This window comes from Apus apus, chromosome 7, assembly GCF_020740795.1.
Source record: "Apus apus isolate bApuApu2 chromosome 7, bApuApu2.pri.cur, whole genome shotgun sequence".
Taxonomy (NCBI): domain Eukaryota; kingdom Metazoa; phylum Chordata; class Aves; order Apodiformes; family Apodidae; genus Apus; species Apus apus.
The window spans coordinates 16,392,252-16,414,498 of record NC_067288.1 but is presented as its reverse complement, the minus strand read 5'-3'; the positions used below and the strand labels follow the sequence as shown (position 1 = coordinate 16,414,498).

Sequence of the window (22,247 nt, the reverse complement as noted above, 5' to 3'; positions counted from 1 at the left end):
TTTTTTTGATCTGCATTCTAATGGTCTCTCCTTAAACTTTTCATAGAAATTTAAGAGTTGATTTCATTCACCATTAAATAAATAAAAGGTCTAGTCAAATCTTGTGCTAGTAACCTACAGCACTCAACTGAGGAGTCACCTCTGTGGAGCTCAATCATTGCTACATCTCTTCTATAAAGATATCCCTTAAGGAGACAGGTGTCTAGAGAGCAATTAGTGAGTTTCTCTTCTCTTACTGGAAAGACTCCATCTTACAATAGGATTTATTACAGTTTTTGTGCCATAGATGGGAGAAAGTTCTTAGATCAACCTCAAGCTACTACTACTAAGCTACTAGGTAGATGAGATTAAAGTGTGTAGAGCCCCAAGTAGCCCTGAGACTTATGCTTCTGCTTTAAAGTCTGTGTTCATTAACAAATCTAAAGCATATGATAAGATAGATAAGATAATGATCTTCTATCTAAATCCTTTCTTTCTCAAGACCAGTAAGGAATGAGGCACTTGTGTTACTGTCCATTAATCACAGATAAGGAATTGCCAGAGTTCAGGTCCAGTATTTAAGGTCTGCCAATTTCAGGACTCCACATGCTTACAAATAAAAATGTCTGATTTTATACGCTAAACCAAGTCACATCTACTCTGACGTACCTTAAATTTCTTGTTTGTGGGTACTCAGAGGTAAAGAGGCACCTGAAGCTGTCAGCAACTTTAATAATTCCAGGCCTTTTTTTTGCAAATGACACAGGGGAAAAAAAAATATATATCTCATTTCCTGGATGGTAAAAGATAGGCTGAAATCAAGTTACTGTACATCTTTGTATTGTTTATCAATGAAAAGTATAGAGTTTTCCATTAAGATATTTTAAAAATCAGTCATGGACTGGATTCAACTCTTCTGAAACCTTGCCTTCATACATGATGACTTTAAAAGGTAGCACAGGCAGAACTAAATTAATACAAATACAAGTGAAATTGTGTGTGTGATGCAAAAACCACAAAAATGTCGCAGAAATATTTGCTCCTAGCATAACTCATATATAATAAATTATAAGTTTATTTTTTAAAAGTGCACACAAGCAAATCATTATGGCCTATCAATATTTGTTAGGATGGATAAACATTTGGAAAAAAAAGAAAAAAATAACATCAGCTTTTTACACATTTTAAATAACAATGGCATACTACATTTAACAAACAGGTATTGCCAGTGTATGAAGTAACTCCTGTTTTCAGTTTAAAAATATGTATTATTAAATATACATTATAAATTACATATTTTAACTTACCTGAATGTACTTTTCAAAAATCTTACCACAGTGCTATAAACAACTATCTATGAACAATCAGTTTCTCAGTCAGAATTCTTTTTAGTATTAGGCTTGTATCAGCTGAACATTTATGTGTTTATCCTGAGGCATAAGCCAGTCTTCTCAAATAAATACCTTCACCAGAGCTGTGTCATCATAAAAGGGTGTATTGTAACTTTCAGAGCTTAAGTTATATCTATATCTAAAATAATTTCCTACCTATACTTCTAAAACGATACTCCTGATCATAATGGGACATGTGGAAAAAAGGCTAGATGGGACAGCCTTGTGGTGGCAACTATTTCATGCAGTGCAGGAGTGCCGAGCTACAGGGAAAAGACAGGAAGGAAACCTAATGCTCTCTAAATTCTTGCTTCTCTTAAAAGGACAGATATTCTCTTGGACAACTAGATACCTAGAGTAACTGAAGTATAGTGGCTGCATAATTAAATTATGCAAGTTGCTGTGCAACCAGTCCATGGGTGTTCCTTCCCCCATGGGAACTGAAAGTAGGCTGTGATCATCCGCGTTTACCAGAGACTCCAAGGACACACTTCAGATTTCACAGCACAGGACCTAACTCATGGTAAATTCACAGGCCAATTTACAACTTTGTGTGCATATCCCACACTTACACACCTGTCACTACTGTCATGCAAGATGCCTTTTCACTTCTGGTCCATGAGTAACACAATTCTTTAGATCAGTAATACCAGGTAAATTTTCTGTATGTGACCAGCTGGAAGGATACACAGTAATGACTGACCTGCTTTTCCCTGCCCATAACAGAAGCTTTCACAAGGAACAACTAACTTCATAGTACTCAGTCCTGAAAAATACTAAAAGGCCTCAGCAGCCTTGCCTCCAACAAGAGTTAGCCAAATTTTGAAAAGTTTCTTTAGTTATTAAATAAATTAAAGAATTCAGCCAAACATTGTTATGTATGAAGCTTTCAAAAACTGCACATAATTCTGGATCCTCTGGTTCTTGTTCTCTGACTCCTGCAGGCTGTTCTCCAGCTCCTTCAAACATACTTCATGGTGCTTTTCATTCTAAAGGAAAAAAAGAAATGCAACGCAACTTATAAATAGAATAGGAATAATCTGAAACAATAATGTAAGACAATCAGCATCTAATTTTTAGAACCCTTATTTACCTATAAAAGTTTTCAGAGGTTCCACAAAACTGAAGGTTACCAAAAGACCGCAGAATATTAAGGCTTTACTTATGTTCATTCAAGACCAAACTGTTTGAATATGCTTGTAAACAAAAAAAGGCCTGGGCATGTGAAAACTACCCTTCTGAATTTTTATTTTTTAAAGATTTCTAGCATCTTAAATCTATTACAGACTTAACACTGTCTCTCATGTTTTCAAGGAAACATTTGTTACTGATCTCTGATGAGATATGATTTTTTATGCCTATTGTTCCTTATTTTCAAAGATGATTGATAGCAATATTACCTGCTCATTAGTTCCATACCTGATGAACACCATAAATAATTTGTTATATAAATATTACAGATATTCAGGTATTTCCTTTTATGTCTATTACAGATTTCAGATGCTAGGTGCTTAAAATAAATTCATCTTTAAGAAATGGATCTATAGTCTTCAGGTTTAAATCTAACCTTAGAAAAAAAATTACAAGGTTAGAATGAATAACTGAATAAAATTACCTTCACAGGACAATTTTGTTTCCAGCTTCACTACAATAACAATAACTAGTGATTCTCAGAGTTTCTTTGCCTTTAGCCAGGGATATGAGGATCTTCAATGAACTAACAAGCAATCAATTATTCAGAAACTCAAATGCTCTGGTAATTTGATTGAAAATAACTAATTTAAATAATTTTAAATAGAACTAGGCTCTTGAGATTCAATTCTGTTCCCTTTAAACTCAGTAACTGAATTACCACTAATTTTACAGAAAACAGAATGAGGCTTAAATATAACCAGCAAAGTAAATTGCAGATATTATTCAAGTTGCATAAGAAGTTTCCTTTAAAAATGATAAAAAGAACAAAAAAATTCTGCTAAAAACATGTCTCTCTCCTCGTTTTTTAAGTTGCAGAGACAAATAAGAAAAATAATTTTAAGGATGCTCATTCATCATCATAAGGATGCCAGTAAAGGTGTAACAGTGTATAGCACCATGATCTGTAACTCCTACTTGTAACCACCAGCAAAGACTCCTTCTATATTGTTTCTTTTCTGTGTACCTTGGTATTATGTCAAAGACAAACAATGCAACTCTATGATAATAAACCACAACAACATATACATACTGTACTGTACATTTGCAGGTTTATTTCAAGACTCCAAGACTTTTAAGTCAATGTTAGCAGGGAAACTTTAACTAGATTTCATTAAAAGGGTAGGAAAGATAATTTGAAATACAATATACTGCTTCTAATTTGCATAAACCTCTACTACCAAAAAGCCCTGAAAGATGAGTAATACCAAAACCAAACTAGGATCTCTGAACATAGGTCTTAAGGTATAGCATCTGATAAACTGATCTTTTAATCTCTTTCAGCTGAATTACAAGATCCTCCGTGCCTCACCTGCCACAAAAAAAGATTATATGAATGTCTAATCTTACTACACCTCATTAGGAAAAGGAACTTAAGAATATTGTGGCAATTTGCTGGCTGTAAGAAATTCCTATGAAAAATAACTTGAAGTAGAATAAAACACTAACCAACGTCTGATTTCATTTTAAGAACACTTTTGTCTTTGGGTAAATGCAGACATTAAGTTACACTTGCTACAGATAAAAGTTAATTAAAGCATACTGAATTCAGAACCATATCCCTGATGGCTTATTTGAACCTCGAACAGAGTTTGCATTTAGGTGGGTTTGATTTAACCTTGAATGCTTCAAGTAAGCATACAAAATATTGGTTTTGAGAGTCTAGAAGAGTGATATTAAACCTTTTCAGTGTAATTTAGATTCAAATAGCTTTGTAGCTTATTAGCACTGATCATAGGACAAATCTAACTATATCAAAACACTGACTGAAGCAAATTACTTGTCATCACTAGTCTAGAGAGTTCAGATATGCCTGGAATTTTATTAACAGAAAATGTGATTAAACTTTCTGGATTCTATAAAACAATAAATCAGACTTTTTTTGGTTTGTTTTCAGAGAGTATTACTCAACCAAAATCCTTTCTTAGACTGCATGTGTCTTAAGATTTCAACATATCAAAAACTGGGCATTTAAAGGCTTGACCTTTTGAAAAATCAGACTCTTTTGTTACTATGTTTATGTGCAACATATTCAAATCTAAGTATGCTTACTAAAACTGATTAATCTGAAAACGAAAATACAACTTCGTACACACTTTTTGATTTTTGCCTTGCTGGGAAAACTGAATTGAGTAAGAGATGTAAACTCAAGGTTATTCCAGTATTTAGCAGAACAGGCTGGGCATTTGTTAAATCTATTAGAAATGTCCACGTATACGAAGTATACAAAATATACAAAGTATATTGTCAAGCTGAATTAATTTGCTGTTCCCCAAAGTATGTGCCAATTGTAATAGAAGTGTTTTTCAGTAAAAGAAACTTTATGTTAATGGTGATGCAGTAAGTAATTTCTGAAGTCATAAACAGTATTATTTACTCACATGGTGAAACATGCATAGGAGCTGGTTTTTCTCTTCTTGCCTCTTTCTCACTTCTGTTTCAAGCTCTAGCATTTTTGCCTGAAAGGCTGCTTCTTTGTATGACATTTTTTCCAATTCTTCAGCTACCTGTAATAGTAATGAGACATAAATTATGCATATTTAATTTAACTTAAAGCCCAAACCAAATCATCTTCTTTATCTCAGCATTAGTAGCTCTATTTCCTATTCTGTCATCTAATAGTTCAGCTATTTCCCATACACAGAAACTAAAGAAACCTGGGAAATACTCTGTCAACATTTGAAATTCAGTTCAAATTGGGAAAAAAAATTCATACTATTGAGAAGGAGACATTTTTGTAATTAATTTGTAAGTTTACCCAACTTGTTATTTTTTCAAAACCAAATCAACATCCTCAGACACTACTGAGAAAACTGAGATAGTTAATTTCAACTGTATTAATCTGAGACAGAAGTTACAGCTTCACACATATTTTCTGGTTAAACTAATAAAATTCACTGAAATGAAAAATTCTGCATTTCCTCTTCCATTTGATTTACTGTTCCATCCTTTCTACAAATGACAGACTTCTGCTTAACAACTGAAGTGTGTCAGGCCTTCCTCTAAAATGAGAAGGATTTCAACATCAAGTTCTTATGGGCTACTTACTTCAAAGAAAATACAAAAAAGGAAATACTAAGTCTTTGTTCAGAAACTTTTTGCCACGTGTGTGGGATTAAAAAATTAGGTGGTGAAAGCTTTTTTATCTGTCACCAAGAAAACAATGGTGAAATTTCAGTCCACATAATTTTGTCATTAATTTCAATAGGATCCGAATTCCACAAAGAAGTTGAATTGTACCATCCATATTTAAACACGCAGAACACCCAGTAACTTTTTAGTATTGCTCCCTGCATGTACAATAATCTTGTCCCATCTTTTCTTCTAAAACACATTTGCTTTTAATTCTATTTTTAAATTAAAAATGTGAAAAAAGATTAAGAGATGCATTAAATAATCAATACCATTTTTCTCCCTTCTTTTAAAGCAGATTCCAATTGTCTGGTTAATCCATTATATTCTGCAATTTTCTCTTCAAGCTGCAATGTACTGCTCTGAAGTCTCTCATCTTCTTTTTTGAGTTGACAAGCAAGTTCTTCATTTTGAAATTCCATCTTTTCTAATCGCCTTTACGCAAAACAGATTAATAGATCATAATTCACTACAGCAGAAAAGTGTAAGGATTAATTGCAGTGAGAGATTTTAAATTACCTTTTAAGATCTTCATATTTCTTCTGAATGTTACTGTTTTCATCTTCTAAGAAGTAACTGCCCACGGAAGTTACACTATCTTCCTCCTGCGAAAATGACAATTTGTTTCTAGTTGAAGAGGTCTATATACAGGGTATTACAGAGTAAATTAAATTTGCCTATTGAAATTCAAACAATTTAACTGTAATCTCAGGTAGACACTATATAATATTAAACAGTATCTCATATTTAAAACAAATAAAATACAGTCAAAGCAGCAGACTAAATCTTTATGTGAAGGCTTCAAAACTGACATACAGACATACAGTGTAGCACTGGCAAAGAATTTCAGGAAGTAGTGAATGTCAAAAAAGACAAGTTTATAAAAAGAGATACATTGGTAGCAGAAGCTGAAGAAAGCAAGAAGCGAATTTTTCTTCCCCTGTTCATCCAGACTGACTAACTGTTAAATGTTGTTATAAGTAACCAGTCTTGTGACATAGAGTCATAGAGTCACTAGGGCTGGAAGGGACCTCTGAAGATCATCTAGTCCAGCCCTTCTGCTAGAGCAAGATCACCTGCAGTAGATCCCACAAGAACATGTCCAGAAGGGTTCTGAGTGTCTCTAGAAGAAACCTCTCCGGGCAGCCTGTTCCAGTGCTCTGTTACTCTCACAGTGAAGAAGTTTTTCCTTAGGTTTAACTTGAACCTCCTATGCTCCAACTCATGCCCACTGTCCCCTTTCCTGTCATTGGACACTGCAGAAAAGAGACTGGACCAGTGAATTAATGTAAATACAGTTGTGGATAGTTTTATTTGCATTGTGCTAGTTCTACATGAGATTTATTTATGAAGCAAAGAACAAAGGAAACTGCACAACTGTGACACATGCCAGTAGGAAAAAAAGTGTTCCAGAGACTCTCTTCCACATAATTTTCTCATTTATCTTTAAAAATCAGTATGTTCTAAGCACCTGAATCTGCAGCTCCCTAAGGGTTTTGCATTTCTGTGCATGGAGCCTTTCCCAGGACATAAGGTTTTCCTGATATCCTTGCTGCTTTTTGTCAGCCTCTTTCAGCAAGTCACAAACATGTTCTAACTCCTTTAACTCAGCCTTTGTTTGGTCCCTCACCTGCATCATAGCATCACAGGAGAAAAATATAAAACCATTAATTGTTGTAATACTGAATGGCTTTCCATGTAAGTAATAAATAAAAACTTGCACAGTGTCACCTATTTTATAAAATAGTGATAAATTTATAGGTTCACCACTGGAGAAATTTTGGTCTGACTACATTTAACTAAAGACTCAATACCACTCACAATATACATTTACAAAGTTATGCAGGTGTTAGCATTTTATCATGCAATACCCAAATTTTCATTTTATTCTTGTTGCAATATATTTTGAGACGTAGCATATAGACACACTAAGCAACTTTGAGGAAAAATTCTGACCACACACCTGTTGTAGTATTTGAAAAGAGGGCAACACTTAACACCACCTAAAGCCACATACAATGCTGTTGCAAATATTATTTAGGGGATCAGAAAATATTTTTCTCCATTCTACAGCTGAGTCATTGAAAAAAAAAGTTAGTAAAAAATAAAATTAACATCTGGGAGGTTCCTCTGTGAGGACTAATTCTGTTCTGTAAAACAGAACATTGCAAGCAATGCAAAACTTATCCCTGCCTCAGCTTCATCGCTTAAAATAACATGTATTTGGATGAGCAATGCCACTGAGGAAAGTGATTTTCCTACCAATTTTGTACTGGTTTATGATGCTTAAGAATGCGCTCACTGTGTTCCAGTATTCAGCTCCACCTGCTGAAAAAAACTTAAAAATTCATCTCTAATGATTCTTCATTTTAACTGCTAGTTAAAACAAATAATTTACACTGCAAAGCAGACTTACAGTAGGTTTGCTTCTCTATGAAACTTTCACAGCTGTCAAGAGCCCTACTTTTAAACTGATTAATGACAAAATCACATTTTAAAAAGTCATAAAACTAATTCCTGAATTCTAAAGTAGCATTAATCCAGGAAACACTTCTTACCTGTTTGCAAGTGTATAGTACCAAAAAACCCCACCTGGTCACAAGCAAGAGTTAGCAAAGCATTAATGGAATTAAAAAACAATTTTATAGATGGAAAAAGAAAAAAGAGCCAGTACTTCTAATAATGGGATACAACAACATAGCGATTGTTAATATTCAACATACCTGTTTGGAAATACACTTTATTACTGCAAAACTCACCGTATCTACTTCTAAGCATTTATTTTCTGTTATTCTTTTGTTTTCATTTAAGACTCTTTCATATCTGGATTTCAATTCTTCTACTGCTGTTTGCAACTTTTGTACCTAGAACACAATATATTTTTCATACACATTTTCAATGTGTTTATTTTAAATATAGAAAAGAGAATCATTAATATGAAGCAGTAAATAAAACCTTTGATTTCTAAACAGAATCTTCATAGTTGTCATTAGACAAAGTTACTTATTTCAATTGTCCTCCTCACTACAGTAAATATAAAAGGGAAACCAGATAAAGAGCACTCTGATATCAACATCTGGTTTTCAACAATGGAGAATGAGATACAGTTGTGCTACAGCAGCAGCCAGCATGACTCACCCTTTTCTCCCCAGATAAAAAGTATTACTGACAGTTCCCATCTGGAGTCATCACAGCTACTAGCTAGGGAATTTCATCCCACTCACTGTTTAAGGTTGGCTGTTCTCTGAAATTACATCTCTCATCTTAAATCTGGCAATACTTTAATTGTGGTGATGTGTCCCACAGGCAAGGCACACCAGTAGTACTTAGACTTGGTATCAAGTCTTTCCTCTTGTTAATGGTTTAAAAAGAAAAAGGTAAGGGAAGACTGTCAGTGAAATGGCATCTATATTATATACTATAGCAGAAATATACACAGCTTTGGATCAACGTTCTAAAATTCCTTCTCTGTGAGTAAAGCCAATTACAAAAAAGGAATTTGTAAAAAGCCTATTTTAAGTCTGTTTTATCTGTTTTGATGTTATTTTCAATGTGAAGCTACCAATGTAAATAAAAAAACTCTTACTACAGTACTTGAGTGTTGTTTTAGTGCTTTCAGGAATGTGGAAATAAAGATTTTACTAAGGAGAGGTAAAATACCATTGGATATGCCCACTAAAGACATCAGACTTGAATGTTATGTTTTAAATAGAGCTTACTGGGTTGACAATTTGCTTTTTAGGAAGCAAATCTTTTCTAAGCAAGTATTTAACTAGCTCTGTTGGCTTCAATGGATTTCAACTGGGCTTCACACAATTCAGTAAGGATTATGTGTACTAGAAATAGTGTGGAGACTATTCTTTGATATGGTTTGTAACAGCACTCCTACCATACTCAATGCTATGGCAGTGTAACAGTCAATGTGACAAGGAAACTGTTTTACTGCAAATAAAATCTTTAGAATTTCCTCAAAGCCGCTTAAAAATTTAAAACCCATACTTGAATACTTCAAATATGCAAGTCACCTCATTTTTATACTGTTCAACAAGGTTTTCACGCAGCTTTGCCTTTTCTTGCAGATTTAGCAGTTCGTTTTCAACAGAAACAGTGCTGGTTTCCAATGCAGCAAGGGAAGCCTGGATTAAAACATGGAAAATACATAGATTGTAAGCGTGTTATTAAAATAACAGAAACTACAATATCATGTTATGAGCAAGTGACCTGCAGACATTAAAAAGAGGGACACAATTATTCATCGTGTCAAACAAAAACGATAGGCCACAATTCATTTGTCAGCCAACCAGGACATTTACTTTGGAGGATAAATACAATACAAAAACCTATAAATCCTTTAAAATCTGAAATTAATAACTAAGCTAAGCTCAGGTCTTTAGTTCAAAATAAAATTTTACAAACATAAAATAACAATTTCCAATTAAGCGATTTTGTAGCTACTGACAGTAAAATCAAAGGCATTTTGGTTAAGCAGATATGATGATTAGTCAGTCCTGTTCCTACATTTGCCATAGATTTCCACTGATAAATTTACAATGTCTCATTTTCACTTACTATAAAAAATAGATGACAAAATTTATTCTACAGGTTTGGGAAGTCTAGACAGAAGGCCAGAAACCAATGAATGCAGTTACTTTATTAATGTATCAAAAATGCAGAGCCATTCAACAATGACCTAAAATAACTTCACCTTTAATTTTCCATTTTCAAGGTAAAACTTTTCATTTTCAGAGTTAACAGAATTTATCTCTCCAATAATTTCTTCATCTGAGTTTCTTCTCCATTCCTCCTTTCTTTTCAGGTCTTCCAAAATGCTTGTGATCTGCCTTGTTAGATAGACAAGAACATCTATATCACATATAATGCTTCCAAAACTCTCACTACGCAATTTAAACAGTACCTTAATACATACTCCTTTGTTGTTATTTTTATTAAAAGAAAGAAAGCAACAAAAATTGAAAAATGCATTTAAGGATCCCAAGAAAGCATTATCTATCGAAATAAGAAACATGCCAAAAGAGTTGTGGTCCATCAAGGAAGTGGTCCTAACTCAATTATAAATAAATTCATTACCTAGAACACCCAAGCATACTTCCAAGAAAACTGTGCATTCACATACTGTACAAAATTGATATTTATTGAGTGTATAAGGTCTATCAGATAATACCCTACTAAGAACATTCCATACCTAGTCTAGGAACAGTACTTTACAGTGTTAAAAGCAACAAATTGTGCTACATGCCTCACCATTTACTTTTGTTGTAAATAAAGCTATATAACAAAATTTGCTTTGCTGTTTAGCTAGTCATATACTGCCTAGTAGACCAAGTCTTGTTAGAATTGTACATACCAAACAAAGACTTATGTCTTCAGCTAAAATAAAACCAGCAAAAAAACAGCTTGAAACAGAAAGAAAACTTCAAGGAAGTACCACATTTCCCTTTTCTTACTCTTTCCTAGATGCTTCCTCATACACACTAGACCAACAGTGGGCTAGACAGATTTCTGGACTGACAGTGTACCTGTACTCTTGTTAAATTCTAAAATATGCTCAAAATATTATCAGAAATGTCAGATTTTCTGAAACAAAATGCTGAAAATATTCTTAGAAATGTCAGATTTTCTGAAACAAAGAGTCAGGCAAATTGAATTTGAGCTGTTATGTACTTGAGCATGAATCAAGCTCTTAATTAAACAAATATTCCATCTTAGACCTAGCATAACGGCATCTACCAGTTTCCTTTGCTTGTTTCAACTGCAGTTCATCTTTCTACCAACGGAAAAGGTAAAAGGATATTTGTCACTGTCTGCCAAAGAAAATGGCATATCCTTCATGTACATTAAGATTTGATTGCATAGTTTGAATAAGGTTGGACATTTTTATGTGAATTTTCCTTACAAGAATAAACTGTTCAAACGAGTGAATGAGAGGAACTCTTCTCTGCCCTCTAGTGAGGTGAGACATCAGTGGAACTGACAATTTTGCTGTCACTAGAGTGAACTAGAAACTAGAAGCCTAAGTATGAACCTTCTAACTGCAGCAGACACAAAAGTTAACACTCAAGCTGTTTAATAAGTTACTAAAAAAATGGTTCTGAAGAAGCAGCACAGTAGCTACTAGAAAGTTCAGGCTAATTAGAAGTATGCAGGGGAAAGAACATGTTCCTTACTTGTATGGGGAATTAAGTTTTTTTTAAGAGTTGTGAAATGCTAGAGAGAGAAGGCTACAAGTCTTAATTTTTTCTAGTTTCCAACTTTCAAATTCTGATCAGAATTTTAAAATACGAACACCTAAACTTAATTACATTGTCAACCTGAGTACTACAATACTAAATATCAAGACTGTGTGACTACGGAAACAAGCAAAAAAAAAATTAGACTGACAGCTTAACTTACTTCTTAAGATCTTCAGTTTGAATTTCTAATTTTTCATTCCCTTCAACCATTCTATCATGCTGGTTTTTCCAGCCACTGGAAGCTGACAGGATCTCAGACAGTCTGACGTCCTAGAGAATACAGGAATTACAAATGATGCAATACAAGAATGCCACTTAAGAACACCATCCAGTTGTACAAAATTTTCTAAACATAAGAACTATTTAATATAAGATGGCTTAGATCTCCCTAGTACAAAGCAATGCAAATTCTGTCTTGTCTCAAAAGCAAATAAACAAAACTATACATGTTTTAAAAACTTAGGGTGTAACTACAGACAGAAGGCAACTTCAAGGGAGAGACAGAGATAACACTAGTACTGTATATCAACTGTAGAATACAACAATATTTCAAAATTCAAGATTACAAAAAAAATACTTGTCTCCCACACATCTCTACTACATATCATACATAGAATGGTCTGGGATGGAAGGCACCTTAAGGATCATCTAGTTCAAGTACCTCTGCATGGGCAGGGACACTTCCCACTAGACCAGGTTGCTCAAGGACCCATACAACCTGCCCTTGAACATTTCCAGGGATGGGGCAGCCACAACCTCCTTGGGCAACCAGCATCTTACCACCCTCACAGAAAAGAGTTTCCTCCTATAAATTGTTATATGTTTATCTATTGCTATATAAATTAATTATAGAAATTCTAAAAATTCTGCCAAAACATTTTAAGAATAAAAGGTAAGAAATTAAAAGTTAAGTCCCTCAAAGAAATAGATATAGTTAACCAACACATGCTGTCTTGAAAGTACACCAAATCATTCATGAGGAAAAAAAATGACAGTGTGACTACAAAACATGAGAAGTTCAGGACTCAGCTGTCATTCCTCTGTACTGCTAAGCATACTTAAAGATCCGCTATGTCTTCTCAGAAAGATAAAAGAAAACAAAAACTATTATTAACTATCTCTTAGTATACTAACTGGAAAAATGTACCTTTCATACTGATGTGTCCAAAATTATGATAACATACCTGGGATTAGTATTAGTAAATTTCTTATTAGTAAATTTAAATAAGGCAATAAAAATTTTGGCACAGTTCTGATCCACCTGGCTTTTCTGAAAAATTGCACGCTGTAGAGATATGCAGGGCAAGAGCCTGATGAACAATTTAGAGTAGGTTTTGTACATGGATTTTCAAATGTTCAGAGCAAGCAGCTTAGAAACAGAAGGTTAAGTATCCATGTGAGAACTCACACACTGATAAGTGAAGAAAGCAAAGATTTCAAACCCCAGTCATGGATTCTCAGTTAGAATACCACACTTCTGAGTTAGTGTATATCAATAAATGTCTAATAGGAACATCAGTAACTAAAAGCTGATCAGACTCTCCTTACTTACTGAAGTTTGAAAGGGTACAGCCTCATGGCTTAAGACATTAACTGAAATTTAAGAAAACAAAGGCAGTGAACGTAGTAACAGTTTGCTTGTCACTTATAGCAACTTAACCAAAGAGCAAAATATAAAAGATATAAACACAGCATGACCAACCAACTTTTTCTATTTTCCACAGGTGAAAGTCTCCCAATTGTTCTACTAAAAACAATACAGTATGGCATTCCTCACAGTCACTCACTTGTTCTCTTATTCTGGAGGTTAAATTTTCCACAGCTGCTTCAAAGCGTTCAGCTCTTTGTTCCTGGGACCTGATTGCTTTTTTCAGAGCAGTCTTCTTCTGCTCGCTTGTTTCCCTTAAGTCTAACATCTGCCGCTTGTATTCACCAGCTTGATGTTTCCACTCTGCTATTTTCTTTTCTAGAGTCTGCAGCATAATTAAACATCAACTCTTCAAATTCTATACTGTATACACAATTTTATGACACAACATAGTCAGGAATACCAATTACATTTATAACCTGTTTCCATAATGTCTTTGTATCTCAAATCTTGTGTTTGATACAAAGAACTAGCCAAGATACATACAACAGTAGGCAAGAAAAATACTTGGTGGGAAACTCATAATAAAGATAATAAACAGAAGGCATGGCATGGAAGCTAAACCTCTGCATGAGGAGGAAAATAAAAGTGTTTTCATCATCCAAAGTGTCTGGTTCCTGTAAAGAGTATCCCCTTAATGATGCTACTAGTGATATTCACTGCTGTCTCTGCTCTGAGTCTAGTGAGCAAACACAACTAGGGCTGGAGAACAACAAAACTGCATGAGAAATCTGCTTAGGAAAGATAAGAACTTTGATTTGTTTTGTGTTTTTTTTAAGTCAAGAAGCTAGGAAATGCCAGGATCTCTTCTTTAAAATATGTATTAAAATATGCTCTGTAATTAGACAACAATATAGCATTTTCTTGCAAGATCTCTTGACTTTTTCCCATGCATATAATGGCCCCACTCTAATAATGAAACAGAATTGTTTAGTGAAGAAACTATTTTTTTGCAGAGCTATAGTTTGTGTTTAATGGACAGTGAAGCAGAAAATGTAAGAAGAAAAGATTAAGTGCTGCCTTGCCCAGAGCAAACAACTGTTAAAAGGAAATTAAAACAGGCTATGATAAAGCTTAAACCACAGCTGTAAATCACACACTGTAAGGACAACAAATAACCTTAATTTCCTGAGTGCCTGAATTTGCAGCACTCAGGAAATAAAATACACTTGCATGAAATGTATTTTAATATATTTAATTGTAGTATCAAGTATGTAAAATGCAACTGAGAGGTGGGTTCTACAGCTGTCATTATATTATCTTTTCTACTACCGTTAATATTTCTGACTAACTAGATTTTTACATCACTGATGAAGTCAGTATAACTATCCCATCCAATCTAGGAAGCTGACCTTTATAACTTTTGTATTTTTCATCTACAGACCAATTGTGATTTAAATATGAATGGAAAGAGAGATGAGACTTAAAAACCCTACATGATGACATGCAATATAAGCAATACCAGACTCTGCTTAAAGGAATCTCAGGTGCAATTATTTTTAAGGTACTGCAGCTTATCAAAAACATGGCCCAGCTACCAGAAGACAGCTACTTTCATAAAGGTAAGTGCAAGTTCCATTCATATCACTTACTGTTCTTCTGCCAAACTACAGCAATGTAAGTAGGTTAGCAGTGACAACTTTGTCTCAAGTCACTGATAAATATCCTAATGGTAAGAATTATTAATGCCTTTGTTTCCGACATTTGAGTCTAGGTCTGACACTTAATTACATTCTATGTGAATAAGGACAAGAATGACATGCCATATACATACTGACTATGTTAATGTGCCAATATTCAATACACTGTTTGTCAGTTGCTATAAAATATGCATTTTTTGCATCTGAGAGGCTGTCAGTACAGCTCCTGAGAATAGCCCCAAAACTCTTCCACAATCAATGCAAAATGTATGTGGTTTTCCAAATACAAGATGGTCTCAGGTACTGAGGCTCATCAAAAAGGAAAAGCTGTTTTCATATAGATATGCTTACAGAGCATTTAATAAACAACGATGTAACTTGAGGGGGGGAAGGCAGAGGAACACCAATAAATAGAGCAAAGAGAAAATCTGATTCTATGTATGGACTTCTTTAACTGTTGGTGTAACTGTTATCCCCTGTTGTAACCGCAGGAGGTCAGAATCACACTATGAAGAAGTGGTTGGACATTACTCAGTGGCTGAGGTAAACTTAACTGTGGATTAACTTCATAAGGGTAATGCTAGGCTTTGGCAAGCTTTTGTCCCGATATTTACAAAATCATCACCAGGATTCAAACTAGCAACTGACTTCAGCTCTTTTTGAAGAGCAAACAAAAAACCCAACTTTATAAATCAAATAAAAATACAGTTGCATATCAGGTTACTTAATTAAAATGTTGTCAGAATTCTATAATTGTACTAGGTAGAACACAAAAGCAATTTTTATTCAGAAGAAATCATTATATATTTATACAGACATAGGCATATGGGACTTTTTGAAATTTAGTTGCTATAGGTTCCTTAACAACCGCAAATCATATAATTAATAGGGGATGTCTGCTACTAAAATAAGTTCGGAAATACATTCTTTTTTAGCCAATACTTTCTTATTCATGCCTCTGCCCTTGACAAGTTTCAAATACTGAAACCTGAGGCCATATATAGCTCCAGCCTCTGACAATACCACTTACCTTCCTTATTCTAAAGCCAGTAACTAATGCAAATGCCCAAATTTCCCTCTTGCTTTTTACAACAGAATATGGAAATAATTTCACCTACCTTTAAAAAACTGAGGTTAAACATTAGTCTTAAGTGTTTCTTTTTCAGTCAGCATTAAGAGGTTTACTGATTCCTTCAGTCAATAAAAAGAAATAGATGCTGATACAGCACCCTTATCTTGCAAGAAAAACTCATCCTGGGGACTTGCTCTCTTTCTATTGACAATATGGAGACTGCCTCAGAATCAGTAGCTGTCTTCTCGATAGCAGCTACATGAGTGCAAATGTTTCTACATGTGCTTAACTTCACTTCAGCAAGAACTGTTAGCAGTCACAAGTTGAGAAAAGAAGAAAAAAAACAAACCCTTGCCATTAAGATAGTCAGGCAGACTGTGCAAAACATAAATGCCAACGATTTTTACTGTTTGAGATTTTTCTTCTACCAACAGTTTGATTTCAGGTAACACTTTCAGATTAAGCTCTCACATTTGAGTTAGATTCTGACCACAATAAGGGTCTGCTATTTTTTTCAAATAAACTGAAACACAAGTAAAAATATGTTGACCTGTATTTTCACTTTTAATTCATCATTTTCCACTTCCTTTCTTTGAATTTGACATTGCAGGTGAGCTTGTACTGCCTTTACTGATCTTGACCGATAGTCTTCTTTCTGTAAATTGACCTAAAAAAGAGAAAGACAAATCTATAGGCTTATGAAGATAGGCCCTATCATTCTATCTATATTCTTTCTACTTTGCCTTACAGTTTCTAACTGTCATTTGAATGTCCTCAAAAGCTAGAAAGGATGCTAGAAAACACACTCTACAAGTTTATTAATGAGCAGTAATTTGTTACTAATGTTAATGTTAAACAGAAGTCACAAACTTGAAAGAATACATGTATAATTGATGTCTCATATTTAATCTGACTCCTTAATTAGTAGAACAAGACCTGGAAGCAAGAACTCAGAAATCCAGGCTGAGCAAAAGGCACCAAGCTAGCAGGTTGACCAAAATTAAGCCCCAGTGATCAGCTCTGCCCTGACTAATTAGGCCTGAACTGATCTTCAGTAAATGGCAAAGACCACCAGCTGCTATGGAGAAGGCTCCTGGAGACCTTATATCAGCCTTCCAGTACCTAAAGGGCGCCTAAAGGAAAGCTGGAGGGCATGCAGGTACAAGGGTACGCAGGATGCCCAGGGCAGTTGTGGATGCCTCACCCCTGGAAGTGTTCAAGGCCAGGCTGGATGGGGCTCTGAGCAACCTGGTCTAGTGGGAGGTGTCCCTGTCCATGCAGGTGGTTTGGAACTAGATGATCTTTAAGGTCTCTTCCAACCCAAACCATTCTGTGATTTTGTGATTTTATCAGAAGTATTGGTACATTTAATTCAACCTCTAAAATGCGTAAGAGACAACTTATGTCATCAGAACTGAGATCAGATGATTATAAGAAATTTCTTGCAACATTATTCATTTGGCTCATTCTAAATGAATGAAGAAATAATTAAAACAGGTAGAAAAAATTGTATTACCAGCACAGACTAGAGGAGCACTGTAATGCACCAGTGTAGGTATTCATTATAGAAATCAGTAAGAATGGCAGACTTAAAGTTAGGTACTGACAAAAATGCCAGTTATTGGAGATAATACAAGAGGGAACAAGGGGATGGCATAGATAATAATTCATCTCTTCAGATGCTGGGCACCCCAAATTGTTCAACATTAGATCTCTAGTCAGGGTACAGAATGCTGCACAGATCCCATCAATGCTGAGGTTTACTGGCATTGTGGTCTTTAGAATCTTTATAGGCTTTTCTGTTCAGCATTTCTACTTTCAAGTAAAATACTGTTTCTATGAAAATATGCTGTTTCACTCCAAAATAAAGACAACATGTGTCGCAAGCCGGTACCGGGGGGCTACCGGCTGTCAGGCTGTCAGTTTCCCACAACATGCCAACCGCCAGGTGTGAAAGTGGACACCCCCACAGGCTCCTCTATTCCAATTAGCTGGCTAAGTGTACCCTACAGCCAAATGGTATGTTCTCTCTGTTAAGCAAAGAAAAATTCTTAAAGAAGAACCATGGCTCTCAATAAACCCCAAGGAGTTTAAAGAGTACACCATTGTCCCCTTAAAGCTTTAACTAAGCCTACTCTGTCTCTCATAAACACTGAACCACGCTGTGCTGCATACATATGAAGTGCACTTTAGGTATAGTAGTACTGTAACACAGATTGCTAAACTACCAGTAAAATAATTTTAAAACTTTTGTAGCACCTTCTTATACAGGACAGACAATTCTCTTCCTATGTTGGTTTCTGCACTGAGCCCCTTCCTTTGGTTCAGAGAATGAATGAGGTCAGACTTCAATGATACTAGCTCTGCTGTCAGTACTACCTTTTCCTATTCATTGAGCTCAAAGAGCCATAGAAAGTAACTGTGAACAGCACTTGTTTAGTTTATTCTGTATTACTTTAAGTATGTTTTTTCCAGAACTATTGCAAATCTGTAAGCAAGAAGCCAAAACCCATTAGTCTAGATGTATGCACCCTGAACTGTGGGACCTTAGTGTTAAGCATAACCTGTATCCTTAATGGGTTTGGATACAGTCTGGATGGTTTAAAGATACTTCTATAGAAAACACCTTTCATAGATCTTTGAAATCATTGCTTGGCTCAAAATTTAAAAGTCGTGAAGAAGAACCTAGCACACAGGGAGAAAATATTCATTCCAACAGATGTGGTCACTTACTTTTTCAAGCTGAAGCCTGGATGAAAGTTCTTTAACATGTTTCTCCCTTTCAAGTATTTTTCTCCTGAGATTCTTCATAGAAAAAAATTAACAAAGAAATTATTTTGATGGCTGTACACAACAATGCAGCAGCAATGCACACTGATGAACATTTCAGACAGAACACTAAGATCCCATTCTGTGATGATAAACCACAAATATTCCCCCATCTTGCCACTGTTACTTGAAACTGTATGATACCATGACATAGCCATTTTCAGATGTACAGCATAGAACAGAGACAGAATTTTTAAATTACTTACAGTATTTTGGGTTTCACTTTCACTTAACTTCTGTATCAAAGTGTCAATTTTTTTACTGTTTGACTGCAAAATAGAAGCAGGAAACATTAAAACATTACTTCAGATTATAACTGGTTTAGCATTTTTTCAGTGGTTTTGAATGTGGCACATTTAATTTACTACATTTTCAAATTTGGCACATATGAATATAAAAGCTTGCATACTCATGAGCTACTTAGAGTTGGTGGTTTAAACCCAAAAGATGTAATTTATTTTGTGCATAAAATTTTGTAGCTGAGGAAAACAAACGAGGGTCATTCTGTACACAAATTTCTTTATTTATTTTAGCTAAGAGGACTCTGAATACTATAAATACTTAAGTGTTATATAAACACGCAGTCAAATAGTAAAAGCATTTGTACAACTTGTAATATTTTAAAAATTAAGTATTAGAGCCTTTCAGGAACTTCAGTTAGACAGGAGAATGTGAAGACTGAATCGGAAAGTATAGGCTGGGAGATCACAAAAATCAACACACATTAACTGTTACTACAAGTCCAAAATAACCTATGTGTTGTCTGTAATACTGTCAACTAAACTCCTCATATTAAAATGGCCTATATTGGGGCTGAGGTAACTTTTCATTCTAAACAAACAGACTCACAGGACTTTCAGATTGTAAATCCTAAACTTTTTAATTTCACTAATGAGAGGATAAGCCCACTACCTCAAGGTGGAAACTCTGGTATTAGAAGTTTTACTACAACTCCTGGCAAAGCAGTCATCTTATCCTGGCCTACATATAAATTCTTAGAATATTCTGTTATCTTATTCCTATATTTATCTGTAAAGTCAGTTCATGGACCCCCGTTCTACACCCAGGTGTCCACCTCTACAGCCATGGCAAACTTACAGACATTGTCTTCAGCAATACTCTTATCCTTTCCTGACTACACCAAGTCAGATTTGCTATCAGCAAAATTTTTATATATAAACAGGAATGGTGTTTTGTGACCTCATAGTTATTTATCAGCAAAAATAGAAGTGCTCAGAGACTTCCCAGAATTGAGAAGTGACCGGAAACCTAAATTACTCATACCATCTCTCCACTGTCAAGCAATTGTCTTCCCCACAGAACTTTCTAACAATCAACAAGAAGCCTCATGCTGTAGGACAGCTAGAATTGTCTATTAAAACCTGATAATCAAGAATATTACCTTTAAAATAAATAAAGCTCAGAAAAAATACCCATCTCTATTAGCTTGCAATAGAAAGGTTAGCTCTGACTTCCTAAGGAAAGCTAATAAAGTCAGCAGTGACAAAGCACATTTAATTTTAAAAGAAATCTACATTCTTCACTCCACCAGGTTTCTGGGCAAGTTCCATACGACACTACTGTTAAACAGGAACTCACTGTGATCTACCTCCTGTTTTAACATACATAGCCCACCAAATTCCTTCTGACTTTGCAGGAACTTTCTTATTGCATAGGACATTAAAAAAAAACAACTTCCCAATAAGTCTGTGAAAGAAGATAGTGAGACTAAATGTTAGTTTAAAAGAAATGTACTTTTGCATTGGTTCTGTATTTATGCCTTACGTATTTTCTTACTTGGTATTCTAGACTGTCAGATTCTTTGCTTAGATCAGTAAAGTATTTTTCATGTTGGATGGCTTTTGCACTTCTATGATAATCCTTTTTATAGGGCAGGATCAGTAAACAGTCTTTTCCTGTTTCTCCAGGTGGCACATACATTTTTCCCTGAAATGGCATTCATAATTACATAACATTCAGTATCACTGACAATTAGGACATCAATCTTACTAATTCGAGGGTATCAACATAAAACAAGTCAGCTCTTCAGGAGAAACATAAAGGACATTTTAAAGATCAAAGAAATTTCTCATTTATGACTTCCAACAAGGCTAAAAGGCTGCGATATCACAGGATGTATCCTCAAACTGATCCCTTACAGAGCACATCTAATCTGCAAGGCACAAGTAAACAGTTTACCTCCAGTGCAGGTGGAGGCCAAGCCCTGCTCAGACACCGCTACCATATTTCACAGCAGAGTTCTTTCAATTTGGAAGCAACAATGTTTTTTTCTCTTTTTCCAGTTTGGAAAAGCTCCTTACCTTGCAGGGCTGCACAGGAACATGATGCTTCCTGTGTCATGGTAACTCCAGAGCCAGGTATCAGTGCCTACTACCTAAACACATCCTACTCCCTGCACTTCCTTGGCAAGCACTACGAACCTGCTGTCACCTTTGCCCCTTCTCCAGCCACCTCTCTCCTGCCCCTACCCACACGGTCCAGCATGACTGATGCCCTTGCCAAGCACAAAGCTATGTTTGCTCCATTCAGTGCTCTGCTGACTACCCATTATTTTTCAGAAGCAGATTGTGTTGCCTTCTCCACCCCTGGGACCCACTCCTCCTCCTTTCAGCCTGTGATAGGTGCATCTCCACCAAAAGGATTTGTCAGACTAAGAGTTTACATGCTTACATCCATATCTCCTTGACCTAACTGTGAGAATTAGTAACACAACATGGGAAATTCCCAAAAAAAAAAAAATTTCTTCCTTACAGAATCAGACTGTTCTCCTGCCATCTGTTGCCATAAAGCAAATAACTAAACTCCAAAAGTCTAATGTTGTTTTTATATGTATATATTTATATATTTATGTGTAATGTTTTACCACAGGCTCTATTTCCTGACAGGCCTCAGCTTGTGTAACACAGTGCAGGTCTCTATAGCTTCTTCTTGGTTATGTAACCAAAACTAAGTTCTTGAATTTAATTACTGCCAGTGAAAGCAGCAACTTGGAAGATTAAACACTGTATTTCATTTATCCCATCTATGTAAGCAGATAAAAATGTTTCCATAATTTCAGTGTACCATTTTTTTGTCTAGCACTCTCACTACCCA

The 22,247-nt window shown here is 35.1% G+C and overlaps 1 protein-coding gene across 2 annotated transcripts; it reads right to left on the bottom strand.

The window, feature by feature from the left end:
- Positions 1–1,031: 1,031 nt before the first annotated feature.
- ODF2L (outer dense fiber of sperm tails 2 like) lies at positions 1,032–21,076 on the bottom strand. Of its 2 annotated transcripts, XM_051625552.1 has the most exons (13): positions 20,931–21,076; positions 19,340–19,402; positions 19,038–19,109; positions 16,855–16,971; positions 13,732–13,917; positions 12,105–12,214; positions 10,399–10,534; positions 9,719–9,829; positions 8,453–8,557; positions 6,213–6,298; positions 5,966–6,128; positions 4,943–5,068; positions 1,032–2,359 (listed from the first exon to the last, which is right to left on the bottom strand). In XM_051625552.1, exons 1-13 carry the CDS (start codon positions 21,072–21,074, stop codon positions 2,231–2,233), a joined length of 1,548 nt encoding a protein of 515 aa, XP_051481512.1. In that variant the 5' UTR covers positions 21,075–21,076; the 3' UTR covers positions 1,032–2,230. The 2 variants fall into 2 exon arrangements, with proteins under 2 accessions (XP_051481512.1, XP_051481513.1); XM_051625553.1 differs by lacking the exon at positions 19,340–19,402.
- Between the last annotated feature and the right edge of the window lie 1,171 nt (positions 21,077–22,247).

Bases quoted from the DNA above. Each gene is read 5' to 3' on its own strand.
- ODF2L (XM_051625552.1), bottom strand. From the start codon at position 21,074: ATGTATGTGCCACCTGGAGAAACAGGAAAAGACTGTTTACTGATCCTG. The intron at 12,215-13,731 runs GTGAGTGACTGT...TGTATTCTCTAG, and splicing joins CCTCCAGAATAAGAGAACAA to GACGTCAGACTGTCTGAGAT. The intron at 10,535-12,104 runs GTAAGTTAAGCT...CTATCTAACAAG, and splicing joins CAAACTGAAGATCTTAAGAA to GCAGATCACAAGCATTTTGG.